General features: G+C 35.3%; 1 protein-coding gene across 12 annotated transcripts in view; it reads right to left on the reverse strand.

Annotated features, from left to right (window-relative positions):
* The window catches only part of LOC127456432 (C2 domain-containing protein 5-like), a 69,548-nt gene that overhangs the window by 14,931 nt on the left and 38,898 nt on the right, over positions 1-15,719 (reverse strand). For 8 of the 12 annotated variants that reach the window (XM_051724923.1, XM_051724928.1, XM_051724927.1 and 5 more), the window contains 2 exons: positions 6,158-6,272; positions 5,568-5,735 (listed from right to left, as the gene is read on the reverse strand). In XM_051724923.1, coding sequence (XP_051580883.1) covers positions 5,568-5,735; positions 6,158-6,272 — 283 coding nt within the window. The remainder of the gene's footprint in view (positions 1-5,567; positions 5,736-6,157; positions 6,273-15,719) is intronic. The other 4 variants (XM_051724931.1, XM_051724930.1, XM_051724926.1 and 1 more) reach the window with 1 other exon arrangement.

Genomic DNA, 15,719 nt, shown 5'->3' on the forward strand with positions numbered 1-15,719 from the left:
GACGTTTTTGATGCACATCTTGTATTTCTGTTAAATTCAATAGGAGTTTATTCGGTATATGTGTTTCCATCATAGTTTATGAGCATTTCTTCTTTTCGAATTAAAAACGGATCCACCTCAAACGAACGTATACGGTTTACGCTCATTTTGGAGATTTTATTCGCACTTGGTGTCTCCATCCAGCAGATTTTATGCAATATGCCAAAATGCGCATAAAAAAGCGCTGATGGAAACATAGCTAATGTCTCAATGAGTAAACTAGCTTAAAACAAAATAAATGAGAACACATTTCAATCCGCACATTACTATATTAACAAAAATTTTACATTAATTTACTATAGCAACACTAACTGTACTAACTATAGTATTTAAGGAAGAAATATATTCACATTCAATATTATTAATATAAATAAAAATATATAAAATGTACATAATATATACATAAAATGTAATTCTAATAAATTTACTGTAATATATTAGGAGTGTGAGGGAATATAATTCATTTTTGTTACAACTACGACAGTTTCAAAATTTTTATATTTTGTATTTATAGTTTTTAAATATGTTTAGATACTGTTTTCCATTAAAAAAAAAAAAGGCATACTTTAATTGAAATCATATTTCATCTAACCATGGTTGTGAAGATCCATGCCTTTTTTTCTTATTAGAAATATAACTGTTAAAACTATGAATACATCTGCAGAACTATGGTAAACATTTTTCATAAGGCATGTACGAAATGGAAACAAGGGTTTTAAAGCCTGGACCTTTGATAATTAAGAACAAAACTAGTTTTCCTTCTGGGAAAAATCTGTTCTCTTCTAATGCTCTCTGATTGTAGGAAGATAAACTTTTTTTAGGGATGTCCCGACACTGATATTGGAATCGGGTCCGATACGCGCTCATGTACTTGTACTCCTGTATGTGAAAGTGCCCCAAAAACAAAACCGATACCATCTGACGTACGAATGTCATTACGCAAACATTCAGCGCACACATTAAAATCCCGTTATGTCCTAGTTTGATTATTAAACCTCAAAGGCTGCGACTGAATTAGATAAATAATAGAATGCATGTGCTGAGCACTTCAAAGTGAATGTGTGGAGCTGATGTTGTTCTGACAAAGACACAAAGTGCCTTTTAGAGCTCCTATGCTTATACACCATCATGAGCATCGCATGCTCTGTTTGTAGCAGATGACAGCGAGCAGAGCACTAATTCACAATGTACCGTGCAGCACATACAGACTACATATTTATTTAATTAAATAGCAGCCTTTTGTGGTTTAATGACTACCATTGGGTCCCGTAACAACCTGCTTTTCCTGAAGTGAGAAGCTACCGTCAAAAACACACAGAAACGGAAAGGACTTTACTCCAAGATAAAAGCTCTATTTAAATGAAAAAAGTACAACAGAAATATATCACTGCTGTATAGTTATTTAATATTCACTGTAATACTAATTAGAGCCCGACCGATATGGGATTTTTGAGACTGATACCGATTTTAGAGAGGGAAAATTCACAGATTACCGATATGGTGGCCGATATAGCTAATTGTTTAGCTGGAATGAAAACAGACTTTTTCTATGTGGATTTTGCACCGATATGACTATGCAAAGGTAGTCAGAAGGCTGCTTTCTCAAAAAATATTTTTATCAAAGAATATTTGACATTATAATTACACATTATCAACCAATTCTAGAAATGAACACTGAGAAAATAAAGAATAAATAAATAGCTTAATAAACATCAGCACTGTTTAGTATCAGTCAAATTCTGACCATTAAAATAAAGAATAAATAAAAATAAAATAAATAGCTAAATAAACATCAGTACTGTATGTTTAGTGTAAGTCAACTGCTGACCATTTAAATAAAGAATAAATAAAATAAAATAAATATCAGTACTGTATGTTTAGCATCAGTAAAATGCTGACCATTTAAATAAAGAATAAATTCAAATAAAATAAATAGCTTAATAAACATCAGTAGTACTGTTTAGTATCAGTCAAATGCTGACAGTTTAAATAAAGAATAAATAAAAATAAAATAAATAGCTAAATAAACATCAGGGGCCGGTTGCACCAGCTATACGTTCGTTACAACTTAACCTAGTTGTGGCGTAAATAGGCACTAAGTCAAAATTTATTCACTTCAAATATTTGGGCGTTGCACCATTACATTTATGTAGGACATAACCCAACGTATAAACTAAATATATACGGCAGCCTCCGACCAGGAGTACTGACTGAATAAAAAAGCAGACTCACTTAATGACATCAGTGAGCTCATGTTTTGGTTGACAGGCTTCAGTCCTTTCGACATATGATGATATTGGCATTTACACTCGTTTACATTTATGAAAGAGAGAAAAAAAAAAAAACATACTTTTAAGCAGCTCTTCAGTATGAAACCGATCTAACGTGCCATTTTAAGGGTGCATCGCCTGGTGTCATATTTCAACACATTCAAAATATATATATAAAGGATATTAAAATGAATAAATGTCTGTTTTTCCAGCCTGTTGTATTAGTATTTATTTATCACCCCTCATTTATTTTAGATATTTATCTATTTATTTCCTATATATTATTATTTACACAGGGCAAATATACTATTTATTAAATCTACTTTTATTACGCATCCTATTTTAATGTCTGGAAAACCAGACTTTTAAATATTAAATTTTATAAATGCAGCGACTTGAATTGTTCGGTTGAAGTGGGTACCAAACTGTGAATCATGAACAAAACAGTTTGGTGAATACATGTTTACACGCTGACAAGGTATGAAAGTAGCTACGTGGTTAACTAGTTAGTTAACTTTATTTACTTTCCAGCATTGTGTCTCACCAACTAGGTAACAGCGTAGCGTGAAATCAACACTCAACAGACACAATCCACCACCGCACCGTTGTCTGCTGAGCTGCAAAAAGATGCTCTGATGTTTACCTTTCAATCTGCTACATTACTGACTGCACTGACAAACTATAGCTGGCTAACAGCAAACAGATGGGATAAACATGAGTGTCAGGGACATGGTTAACGTTATATTAGTTATATAAAATGATGGGGTCATTGTTTATTAACTTTCTAGTATGTATTTCACAAACTAGTTAGCAATTTACCAAGAAGATACCGCTGAACTCCGCCCTGTCTGCAGAGCCACCGTCAGCTCAGAGTCAGCTCTCTAAACAATGGAGTCGGAGCGCGCTCTGCTGGACAAACTACGTAATGACAACAATTATAAAGCATTTGTTTCTGCATTATATGTTATGAAAAACGTTTTCATATCTGCGCATATCGGTAAACATATACGCCGATACCGATATATCGGTGAAAGGCTAATATCGGCCGACCGATATATCGGTCGGGCACTAATACTACTAATAATAATATTAATAATAAATCAATAGTAATTTTATTATATTTAAGCAATATCACACATCTGATATTCTTAATTGTTATTTTTTCATTTTATTAAAATTGTAATGAATTCATTAATTTAGACACCATTTTGACGAAAAAATTTAAATAAACTGTTTATAAGTAATTCAGAAAAACTAAACAAAAAAAAACAGCTATCGGTATCGGCGAGTACCAAAAAGGAAATATCTGTACTCTTGGGCAGCAACTAACGATTATTTTGATAATCGATTAATCTAACATTTATTAGAACGATTATTCGACTATTAATCATTAGCTCTTAACCGATTATTCAGCTTGTGCCCAGACTTAAAAGGTTGTATTAAACATGCTTACTAACAATAAAGAGGACAAAATCATCTTTTAAAAATACCTCTAAATGACATTCACTGCATTAAAGGGAAAAAAATACTTTTTATTAAGTTTAATTCAGTAAAGAAATTCACTGCAAAAAATCCCATTGTTATCAAGTGTTTTTGTCTTGTTTTCCATTTAAAATTGTCTAAAAAACCTTAAAACAAAATACATTTAATTGAGAAGCAACATATGAGATATTTAGACTTGCTTTAAGAGAATGTGTCTTAAATATAAGTGTATTTTGTATATAAGTGTTTTTTTTTTCACTTGGTTATACTTCTGCGAGTGCAGTAAAGACAAAATATACTTATATTCAAGATCTTTTCTCTAAAAGCAAATGGAAGAAGGCTCTAAATATCTTACATATATATATATATGCTGCTTCTCGGGTGAATGCATCTTTTTTTAAAGGATTTTTAGATATTTTAAAATATTTGTATTTTTAATTATATTCAACATTCTCAGATATCAATTCTTTCTTCTGCAGTATAGCTGCTAAAGTAAATGTACGTTGTTTTAAAGGAGTTTTAGATATTTATATTGGAAAACAAGCCAAAAGATAAATACATTTTATTGCCGTGTATAATGGGGCGAAGACTACCCTCTCTCACCTTTCTGTTCACTTCAATCCACCTTTAACACAAAAAAAAAAAAAAAAACTCTCTCTTATTAATAAAGCTGTGATAAGAAATGCACAGTGACATATATATTATAATTAAATAAGTCGTGAGCCATCACGTTATAATCTAGCTGCTTTAAGTGCATGCTCGAGGGACGAGCGTCCCGTGACAGAGTGTGCATCAGCCGGGTGCAGTTTCAATCTCTCCCTCTTAGATCAGGACATTCATTCAACTCACAGAAGAGGTGCTGACCGCACAGAGAAATGCCAGTTTCGGAGTTTGTAGTTATTTACATGATCTGTTTCCGTATTATTTGAACTTTAATAAAGCTATAACGCATTAAATATAATTGCATTTAAGGTGTTTCCTTTAAAGAGCTCCAGCTCTTTATTCCACAACGAGAGTGCTTCTGTATTTACTTATTTTGTATTTTTGCATTATAATTCCCTCATACTTTGCGATCTACATCACCTGAAGCTGTGAAAGTTTAGAGTGCATCTGGACTGTGAGCTGTGTAATTCTTCCTCTCCTCAGTCAGGTGTGAACTGCAGTGCTGCTCTCACGCGTCATCAATAGAGTTTAATGTGATCTCATGTTACGTTAAATGAGATCAAACTACTATTCGACAATGAAAATTTTCTAAAAGTCTAAAAAATTTTATTGTTGATGTTGTCAATAACGTCTACTAATCGTTTCAGCCCTACTGAACTCCTTCTCAAAAAAGGTATTGGGATATTGAAATTCTTTTTTTTTACATTATAGTTTTTAATACCAGTAAATTAACATCTGTTTCCCAACACAAAATCAATGACTTACTGTCAAATTTCAGTGGAACGAAATATGCAGTATTATTGGTAACTGCACTTATTTTGGTAATACAATGATAATATCACTTATATTTTTAGTTTCTTTTTGTTTTAAATGTATTTCTTTTTTTTTTTTATATAGCCCCCAACCCTGACCCCCACCAGTGCTACTAAATCAAGTGTTGGTGCTACCATCTGTAGAACTTACTCTCAAATGTTAGTCTGGAGTCCTCATAGAGGTTTGGAAGTAAATGATTACAGAATTTTAATTTTCAGGTCAAGTATTTCTTTAAGTGTCCTGTTTCAGGGGGCCAAATGTGTGTGTGTGTGTTTGTGTGTGCACGTGTCAATAACCTACCCTAATGAGATTGAACTACCCATATCCCCCTCGACCCTCTCTGCCCCGGTAGAAAAGACAAGGGGTTGCCGTGACAACCTGTGTTCGGTGTCCAGTGGGCCGTCCTGCATGAATCGGGAGCTGAGGATCACCGCGGTGCCCGACGCAGACAGAATGCACACCTCCTCACTGCACAAACAAACACAGAGAACATAATATGAGCCTCTTTATCACTGCTGAGTGACAGAAATTAAAAGGGAGATAGCATTTGAGGATTTTTTCACACTAGAGCTTATGGTGCAGAACAGATTCAGTTCTACATCAAAGTTTAGTTCATTTGTCTGGCGTGAAAGCTGTCTTCCAAACTTGGATTACGTGAACTCCAGTAAAGTTTGCAATTGGTATGAAAGCAAATTGTGGAAGTGAACTGCTATAAATGATGTACAATTTGCCTATGTAGGGAATAATATACAGAATGATCAGGAATCCAATGCAAAGCAGAGGGGGAAAAAGTCTTGCAAGGGCAGAGGGGAGAAGGGTGCAATCGAACCCTGAATCAGACCTAAGTGTGAAAACATCCACAGACTTGTGTTCCATGCGTATTTTAGTACCAGATGCTGGTGGATTCGCTGTACCCAACCACAGCATGGCAGCCGAGAGCTTTGGCATGACACTTTATTTCCTGACGGATCTCCTCCCACCAGGCATCTCGTGTCTCCGGCTCGTCTGAAACAAACATAAATGCAACGTCACACATGCTGTTAGCACACAAACACTCCTTCTCATTGTAGCAGCGTACTAGCCACGTTAGCTGGTTTCTTAATGCTCCCAGTTAAAAGACTATTCCGGGTTCAGTACAAGTTAAGCTCAATCAACTGCAACTGACAATGCTGATTACCACAGAAATTGTTTTTAACTCACCCCTCAGTTATAAAACAAAAAACAAAAAGAGGTTACAATAAGGTGCTTACAATGAAAGTGAAAGGGGCAAGTCAATAAACTCTAAATTCACATGGTTTCAAAAGTATACCTACAAGATGTAAACATTTTACATGTGAACATGATTTTAGTGTGATAACATCCTTGACTAACCTTGGGTTCTATTTACGTAAGTGCGCAAAGCCGTGTGTTACGTCTTATCCAATTTTTGTGAGAGCGCCAATTCTACGCTAAATTTTTGTGCTAGCGCAAAGCGCAAGTGGGCATAGGTGGGATTGTTTGCATTATCTGTGGGTGTATGTGCGCAAACTGTGGGTGTATTGTATGTTAATGAAGTGGAGCAAAATGCAATTTGCTATTTTCCTGAGAAATAGGTCATTGCGCTAAGACATTTAAATACCACGTCTGTTTTCAGCACAAGTCCAAATTAAGTTCCTGCATTTGCAGTTTGGAGATTCCACCAGCAGGTGGTAATAAAGTTAATGCCCAAACACAAAATATAGTGAAACATAAAATTATGTCCATGACAATAGCCTTTTTATTAAACAAAATGGTATGAGATTTGTGTTAAACTATCTACAAGTCATGGTTTATTTTTCTATTATTATTATTACTATTATTACCATTATCTTTATATTTACAACTGTATTTACGATCTAATTTATATTTTTTCATCTTTTGTCTTAGAGTGATTTTTAAGTCCACAAAAGGGGCCGGTGGAAGAAGATGGAGAGGGTAAAATGTTTGGATTTGGTATGATTTTTTTGACCACTTCCTTATTTTGATTATATTTTGGCTTCGTTTGAAGTGTAATTTGAATTTAGAAATAGTTTTGGTTAAATTTTTTTTTTCAATACAGGAATTACATTTTTCAAAATCAAAATCGACCGGTAGAAGTGAAGCGCGTGCCGATACAATCCTTTTAATACTAGCCATGATTTGCATGTCAGTAGATGAAAATGATTAATAATACACACATTTAGAGGTCGACCGATAGTGGATTTTGCCGATACCGATAACTAAGGTGTTGGGAAAGGCCGATAACAGATTAACCGGCCAATAATTCTTAAGATCAATTTATAAAATGTCAAAAATATATATTTTCTTTCTTTACCATGGCAGGCAAAGAGAGTCTAAAATGAATAAAATCCCAGATGCAGTTTTTTCAACCAAGATCCCAATAATAACCAGAAAATATGATAAGATTTGGTGCATAACGCGGGACTTTTAAGTATAAACAACCCCAAAACTCTTATTTTGAAATGAAGAAAGGATGAAAAAATGATCTGCAACTATCTGAATAGATAACTGATAGTTCCAAAAAGCACCAATCGGCACCAATTAATTGGTGAAACCGACATATCGGTCTACCTTTACTTACATTCTCTATAATTTACGGAGCATACATCCATATCCTGTACCATATTTTTCATGCATATAAAAGGAGCGTGTCCCATTTAACAAGGACGCAGTTAATGCACAAAATAATGCAAGACTTCAAATCTATTGTTCTAATTCATTGCATAAAGTCCATTTACACTACCAACTTCTTATAAATGTGCCATCTTTGTTTATATAGCTGGTGATTGACAGGAAATGGAATATATAAAAGGACGCAGATAGTGCCAGAGAAAAACCTCCAAATTAAATTGCACTTGACCCGATTAGCACCTTGTGCGCGATTTCGCCTAACCCACTTGCTCCTAGACTTAGCTCATACCTGCACGAAAATACCAAAACTTCATGACCATGTTTATTGACTTTGCACTTATGACTTAAAGTATAGCACTGTGCTTAGCACTAGCGCTCTTAAAATAGGGCTTCTTATCTGTATAAAGTTATATACAAAAATGGGACTAGAGGGTTTCGTTGTCATGACAACAAAGCTGTAATATTGGATACAACTTTACACAAATAAGCTTAGTTATCACACTTACATTAACGTGTATAATTTTTACGTTTTGTGGCTATACTTTTGAAAAGGTGTGTATTTTATTGTTTATGGATTGGCCACATTCACACATCCATTGTAAGTGCTTCACTGTAAGCGTGATTTTTTTTTTTTTTTTTTTAAAGGCGGCACAGGTCAATATAATTTTAGTGGAAATCAACATTATGCCACAAATGCTTGAGCTTAACCCGAAACATTCCTTTACAAATCTGCCACTGATTTGCTTCTTATTTTTCTTTATCAATGAATGAACAATTTTGATTTTGAGGGCAATACTAAAATTATTACCATTCCTTATAAGATGAATATGAAAAAAATGCTACAGTATAAATAATAAAAAGCATGGCAGTTAAATATTTAAACAGTGACAAATTGTCTGCAGGGGAGCAAACCATGTGCTAAAGCAAACAAGGCTAGCACTTGAGCATTTCTCTTAAACGCACACACACATGCAAACACAGGTGCTCACATTTCTCTGAGAGCAAGAGGTTTTCACAGCTCTGAGAGAAAACTCCCCTGCCTGTTTACCACATACTAGGAGAGAGCGGGGAGATGAGGAAGATGAAGATGGTGGGGACGAAGAGGACAGTGGTGTGATTAACAGTGAGCTGCCATTCTTCTGACTGACAGCTCATATTAACTAAGCTACAACAGTAGGCAGAGCATTCATTCCCCTACTAGTGCAGTCATGCTTCGAATCAGGGATTCTTAATGGAGGACAAACTCCATCCTTTCCTGGATAAACAGCCAACAGCAGGAGGGAGTTTGGTGAATAACGGTGACATTAGAAGAGAAGTGCACAACAGAAAAGTATATATCAGAAGCAGAATTAGGTGCTAAAAAACAAATGAAAGTCTAATGTTCATCTCACACTGCTATTAAATCATCAAATCTCTAGTTACCAAAGTTTTAGATCATTGATATAAACTATTTAAACTATAGTCCTAGTAATGCACTGAAGTGTGAGGTCATTGGCTGAGCATTTAAAATAGGGGTGTACCAAAGTGTAGGGCCCTATGATTTCCGCGATGCAGAAAACACGGATACAATCGCAAAATCCAGTCATAAAAACTGAATTAACTATAAAATGTGTAAAATTTGACATATTTGGGATAAACAATGTATAAATGCAAAAATAATAAAATTAGAACTGTGATATGTCCTAGTGTGATGATTAAATCCCAAAAGGTTTAACAAAATAAATATACAGTATGCATGTGCTGCACGCTTCAAAATTTAAGTTGGCCCCTCATATACTGATAACACCGAATTGGTCCCTTTCAAGGCTAAATAGTAGCTGTGTCCCAAATGACGCACTATACACTATACACTCAGCCATGTAATGCATGAATTTTCAAAGTGTAGTATCATCCCAAATATAACACTTTTCCTACACGGAAGCATTCGCTGTTTAACTGCTGACGGAAGTGACGTTTTAAACACATACTATGTGTTGTCGCTATCTTTAGCACATTAGCCAACCTCAGTTCAACACTTGGATCTCAAATAATATACATATTCACACAGCGTGGATTAATGGTAAAGCATTCAACTCACATTTGTAAGGTGCTTTTTTCACAGAAGTTTTGCTAGTTTCTACATTCTCCATTATTTACAATTGTTTTGTCAGACCAGCATCGCAGCCAGGTAACTCCGCCCCTTCCGCTATGTACGGCAATCCGCGAGTGCTAAGTGCATGAAGTGTCCAACATTCCACACTCCGTTTTGACGGCTGAAGAAGTGCATCATCCGGGTACTCATAGCACAATACTTTTTGTTGAATTTTCAGTGTTAATGTACTATTCGCAATACATTTCAAAACGGCGTAGAATACTGCAAAAGTGTGCAGTTTGGGACGTACCTAGTGTCTGATCATTAGCATCACGCGTGCTATGTGTGTAGCAGATTACAGAGAGCAGAGCACTCATTAAGCTTGAAGCATGCAGCACATGCAGACTATAAATTGCAGCCTTTCGAGGTTTAATAAGCACATTTAACCATACAGCGATCTGCTTATCTAGAAGTGAGAAGCTACCGTCAAAAACAAACAGAAACTGAAAGAGCTTCACTCCAAAATAAAAGCTTACGCAAAATAAAAGCTCAATTTAAATAGACATTTGAAAATGAAGAAATTGCGACAGAAGTATATTACTACTATATAGTAAAATTGTATATTCTATGTAGTAGAAGTAGTAGTAATAATTAATAATAATAATAATATATTAATAATAATCACATTATGTTTAAGCAATATCTCACAAGCAAGAGTGATTTTGGTCTGAATTAAAACTCAATGAATTTATCAATACTCTGATGCTCTGCTGTGCAGCACAGTATTTGAAAAAAAAATAAATGTTTTGAATTGTGCATTGAGGATCTGTACAGAAGCACTTCTTTTGATAAAAAAAAAAATAATGCAAAGGTATCTTGAAAAGTAAATGTTCTGTTTAAAGTCTCATTTGATTAGACAGTTTTTTGATGTTAAAATTTTAATGTAAAAAAAATTAAATGTATTTCATAGGGCCCGAAAAAGCATACAACAATGACTCTCCAAAATGAACCATTTGAGCAGGCACATGTTATTGTGAACATAATACAACTTTACAAATTCACAAAAACACTGCCGACTGTCTACTTAAGATCCTGGGCATTTTAAGTTTACTTTAAATAAAAGTTTAGTTACTTTTGGGTACATTCCTTGTCATAGAAACCACCACAAGATGTATTAAAGAATGAAAAACATACACGAAAAATATTTAGTCAAGAAAACACCTTTACAAATCACCTTTACTCTCTACCAGCAAGTACAGCCTCAGACAATATCTTCAAATCAATATGGATATATAACTTTACACATACATAATCCACAATGTATGGATCAATTTTAGGAAAGCAACAATGACCACAGAGTCAGCAGCACTACCAAGGGCACATGATGAAACTGCTGTCATGACTACAATTCTTTGACTATAAGCAGACCAATGTGTATGCCCGCTTCTCTGTACTTTCTCTGGATTGGTAGCTCAAGTGGTCAGGGAGAAGGGGGCACTAGGTAGGGGGTCGGGTGAGACGCAGTTAGAGCAGATCAAAAATGATCAGCCAGAGCAGTGAACAGCCACAAATTCAGCTGAAGCATGCAACAGCCTCATTCATACATAAGCACAGCACATGGCAGCTCATGCAACACACACTACTGGGGAAAAGCTTGAGTGTGTATGTGTTCAGATATGTGTTCATGTGAGATTGTGCATGTTAAGATTAGAAATAATCTACAGGGCAACAACAAATTACAGGCTACTGTGATGCCTAAGAAGTTGCTGCCTTAACACACTTAATTTTCAAATGCCACTTTCCACGAATAGGGTGCACATTGGTGTTCAATTTTTTTTTTTTTTTTTAGAGCAATCAAGACACAAATTCCATTGATGACATGTTTGATAAACAATTCTCTAATATAAAATATCAATACATGAAAAGTAGCTAGATTTAAGCACATCAAATGTATGTGAGTGTTTCTTTAACTTTGGGTACTTTAAGCACTGTGGACTTTCACAGGAGATTTATATAATTTTTTTAATATTTTATGGAAGTCATTAAAATCCTAAATACACACATTTAAATAATATTTTCACACTTTTTGCGTAATTTGGCTAATGACACCCAATAAAAATATTCTGCTCACAAGTGATGCCTACCTTAAATTTTCTTTGTGTTCATATTTCATCTAAACAATGCTCTTCGCTGATACTTTTGTGACTTAGTTAACAAGTACACTAATTTTTAAAAAAAAAAAAAATAAAAAAAAATTTTTTAGGGGCAAAATAGTTTGGTGTTTTAAACCTTTAATAGTTTGTATTTTTACAATGGATTTTTATAGTTCAATATTGAAAGTCTGGGTCTGGGACAAGCCTAAAAAAATAAATTCTATACATAAAAGGCATTTGAAAAGTACCAAAAATAATACAATTTCCTTTACTATTTTTTTTTTTTTTCCAAACTCAAGTTTCAAGCTCTATTTAGTACCCTATTTGAGGAAAGTTCCAAATGAAATGTATTTGTAATGACTTTTAATAAAAATGTGCAACGAACTTTAATATTAATTATTAATGCACTGATAAAGTAATTATTATTTTTCAAAGCTTAAATCAGCACGCACTCAGTATTATCACAGGACTGATTCGATCATAATGGAGCATTACATATTAAAAATGTAACACACAATCCTATTTCTCAATATTACATCAGTGTGTAACAGCTGAGCTGCCAAAGGCTGCGTGTGTTTGTGTACATGTATGTGTATGTGTACGTGAAAAGCAGGACTGAGGGTAGGGTAGTACCTGCAGTGAAACTATTCCAGTCTAGCAGTTTGTATGATCTGGTGTTACCCAAGGCTGAGCCAAATCGCCACATTAGTAGATCGGTTAAAGTAGCGGAGAGAAAAAGAGAGAGAGAGAGAAAGAGTAGAAAAGAAAAAGAAAACCAAACAAAAACTACAAACACAACACTGGACAACAACACTCCACAGGAACTGCAAGGTTAGACAAGAGTTATCTGAGAGGGTGATTACAAGAACAAGAGGGAGGAGATGGACAGAGAGGAAGAATAAAGAGAATTGAAGGTCTGGGAGAGAGAATGAGAGGAAAGAGTATAGAGCGATAGAGCAATAGAGAGATAGAGAATAAAAGCATGCAGCAGCACTATGTCAGTGGCTCTAAACCAGCACATCTCCAATAAAAACTACATGAGTGGCTCATTCAACCAAACCATGCCTTAATACACACACACATACACACTGTTTACACATTCATAAGTAGTTTGTGTCATTTGTGTGTTGTGGTATTTCTGCCGAGAGTGAAAATGACGACTTCAGGGCCATTCACATCAAACACGTCCTTGCTTCTAAAAAAAAAAAAAAAAAAGCTATTTACATTTATGCATTTGGCAGACACATCTCTCGTGTTTGAACGCATCTAAACTAACTGAAACGAGCAATCCAGACAGAGAACAACAATCATTTAAGTGTTATATGGAGTAAAACTTAATTTCACGCTCAATTTGTGCAGTTGTTGGCTGTCATAACATCTCAAAGTAGTTGATGATATCAACGTATCTAAACTTTGTGAGGCACTGTAAAAAAAAAAAGAAAAAAAAAAAAAAAAAAAGTAATCGACTCTGTAAAGTATCTTCATTATAGAGCCATATGTTTTTTGATAATATCTACAAATGTAATAATTCCTTACATTTACAGTTGAAGTCAGAAGGCTACATACACCTTAGCCAAATACATTTAAACTCAGTTTTTTCACAATTCCTGACATTTTATCGTAAAAAACATACCCTGTCTTAGGTCAGTTTGGATCACTATTTTAAGAATGTGAAATGTCAGAATAATAGTAGAGAGAATTATTTATTTCAGCTTTTATTTCTATCATCACATTCCCAGTGGGTCAGACGTTTACATACACTGTGTTAGTATTTGGTAGCATTGACTTTAAATTGTTTAACTTGGGTCAAATGTTTTGGGTAGCCTTCCACAAGCTTCTCACAATAAGTTGCTGGAATTTTGGCCCATTCCTCCAGACAGAACTGGTGTAACTGAGTCAGGTTTGTAGGCCTCCTTGCTCGCACACACTTTTTCAGTTCTGGCTGTTGTCTCGAGATGTTGCTTCAATATATCCACATCATTTTCCTTCCTCATGATGCCATCTATTTTGTAAAGTGCACCAGTCCCTCCTGCAGCAAAGCACCCCCACAACATGATGCTGCAACCCCCATGCTTCACAGTTGGGATGGTGTTTTTTGGATTGCAAGCCTCACCCTTTTCTTCCAAACATAATGATGGTCATTATGGCCAAACAGTTCAATTTTTGTTTCATTAGACCAGAACACATTTCTCCAAAAAAGTAAGATCTTTGTCCCCATGTATGCTTGCAAACTGTAGTCTGGCTTTTTTATGGCGGTTATGGAGCAGAGGCTTCTTCCTTGCTGAGCAGCCTTTCAGGTTATGTCGATATAGGACTCGTTTTACTGTGGATATAGATACTTGTCTTCATGTTTCCTCCAGCATCTTCACAAGGTCCTTTGCTGTTGTTCTGGGATTGATTTGTACTTTTCGCACCAAACTACGTTCATCTCTATGAGACAGAATGCGTCTCCTTCCTGAGTGGTATGATGGCTGCATGGTCCCATGGTGTTTATACTTGCGTACTATTGCTTGTACAGATGAACGTGGTATCTTCAGGCCTTTGGAAATTGCTCCCAAAGGTGAACTAGACTTGTGGAGCTCCACAATTTGTTTTCTGAGGTCTTGGCTTATTTCTTTTGATTTTCCCATGATGTCAAGCAAAGCACTGAGTTTGAAGGTAGGCCTTAAAATACATCCACAGGTACACCTCCAGTTGACTCCAATTAGCCTATCAGAAGCTAACCGGCTAATTGCCTAAAGGCTTGACATAATTTCTGGAATTTTCCAAGCTGCTTAAAAGCACAGTTAACTTAGTGTATGTAAACTTCTGACCCACTGGAATTGTGATATAGTCAATTAAAATTTAAACAATCTGTCTGTAAACAATTGTTGGAAAAATGACTCATATCATGCACAAAGTAGATGTCCTAAACGACTTGCCAAAACTCTAGTTTGCTAATATGAAAAACATTTTTTTAATGACTTCAACCTAAATGTATGTGAACTTCTGATTTTAACTGTATATCGCGCTTTTCCAGGCACTCAAATCGCTTTTGTTGATGCGACAGCAGCTATAGTGCGCCAGTACGCTCACCACACACCAGGTATGAGAGTAGAGTGATGTAGCCAATTCAGGGATGGGGATTATTAGGAGTCCATGATAGATAAGGACCAATGGGGGGAATTTGGCCGGGACACCGGGGTACACCCCTACTCTTTATGAGAAGTGCCCTGGAATTTTAAATGGCCACAGAGAGTCAGGACTTCAGTTTAACATCTCATATGAAGTACGGTAATACTTTACCCGCTCAGAATATACGCTGATGCTGGTGAAAACACTGAAGACCGGAAATTGAAAACAGGCGAATTGTGTAAACTTCCGTGTTCAGGAAAAAGGTGGATAGCGCGAGGCACATACAGACTACATATTTATTTAATTAAATAGCAGCCTTTTGCTGCTTAATAATCACACTGTCAGAAACACACAGAAATGCAAAGGGTTTCAAAATGTAAGGTTCTGCCAAAATAAAAGCCCAATTGTAAATGGAAACATTACGACAGAAATACATCACTACTGTATAATTATGTAATATGTACT

Source organism: Myxocyprinus asiaticus, chromosome 18 (genome assembly GCF_019703515.2).
Source record: "Myxocyprinus asiaticus isolate MX2 ecotype Aquarium Trade chromosome 18, UBuf_Myxa_2, whole genome shotgun sequence".
Classification (NCBI taxonomy): Eukaryota; Metazoa; Chordata; class Actinopteri; order Cypriniformes; family Catostomidae; genus Myxocyprinus; species Myxocyprinus asiaticus.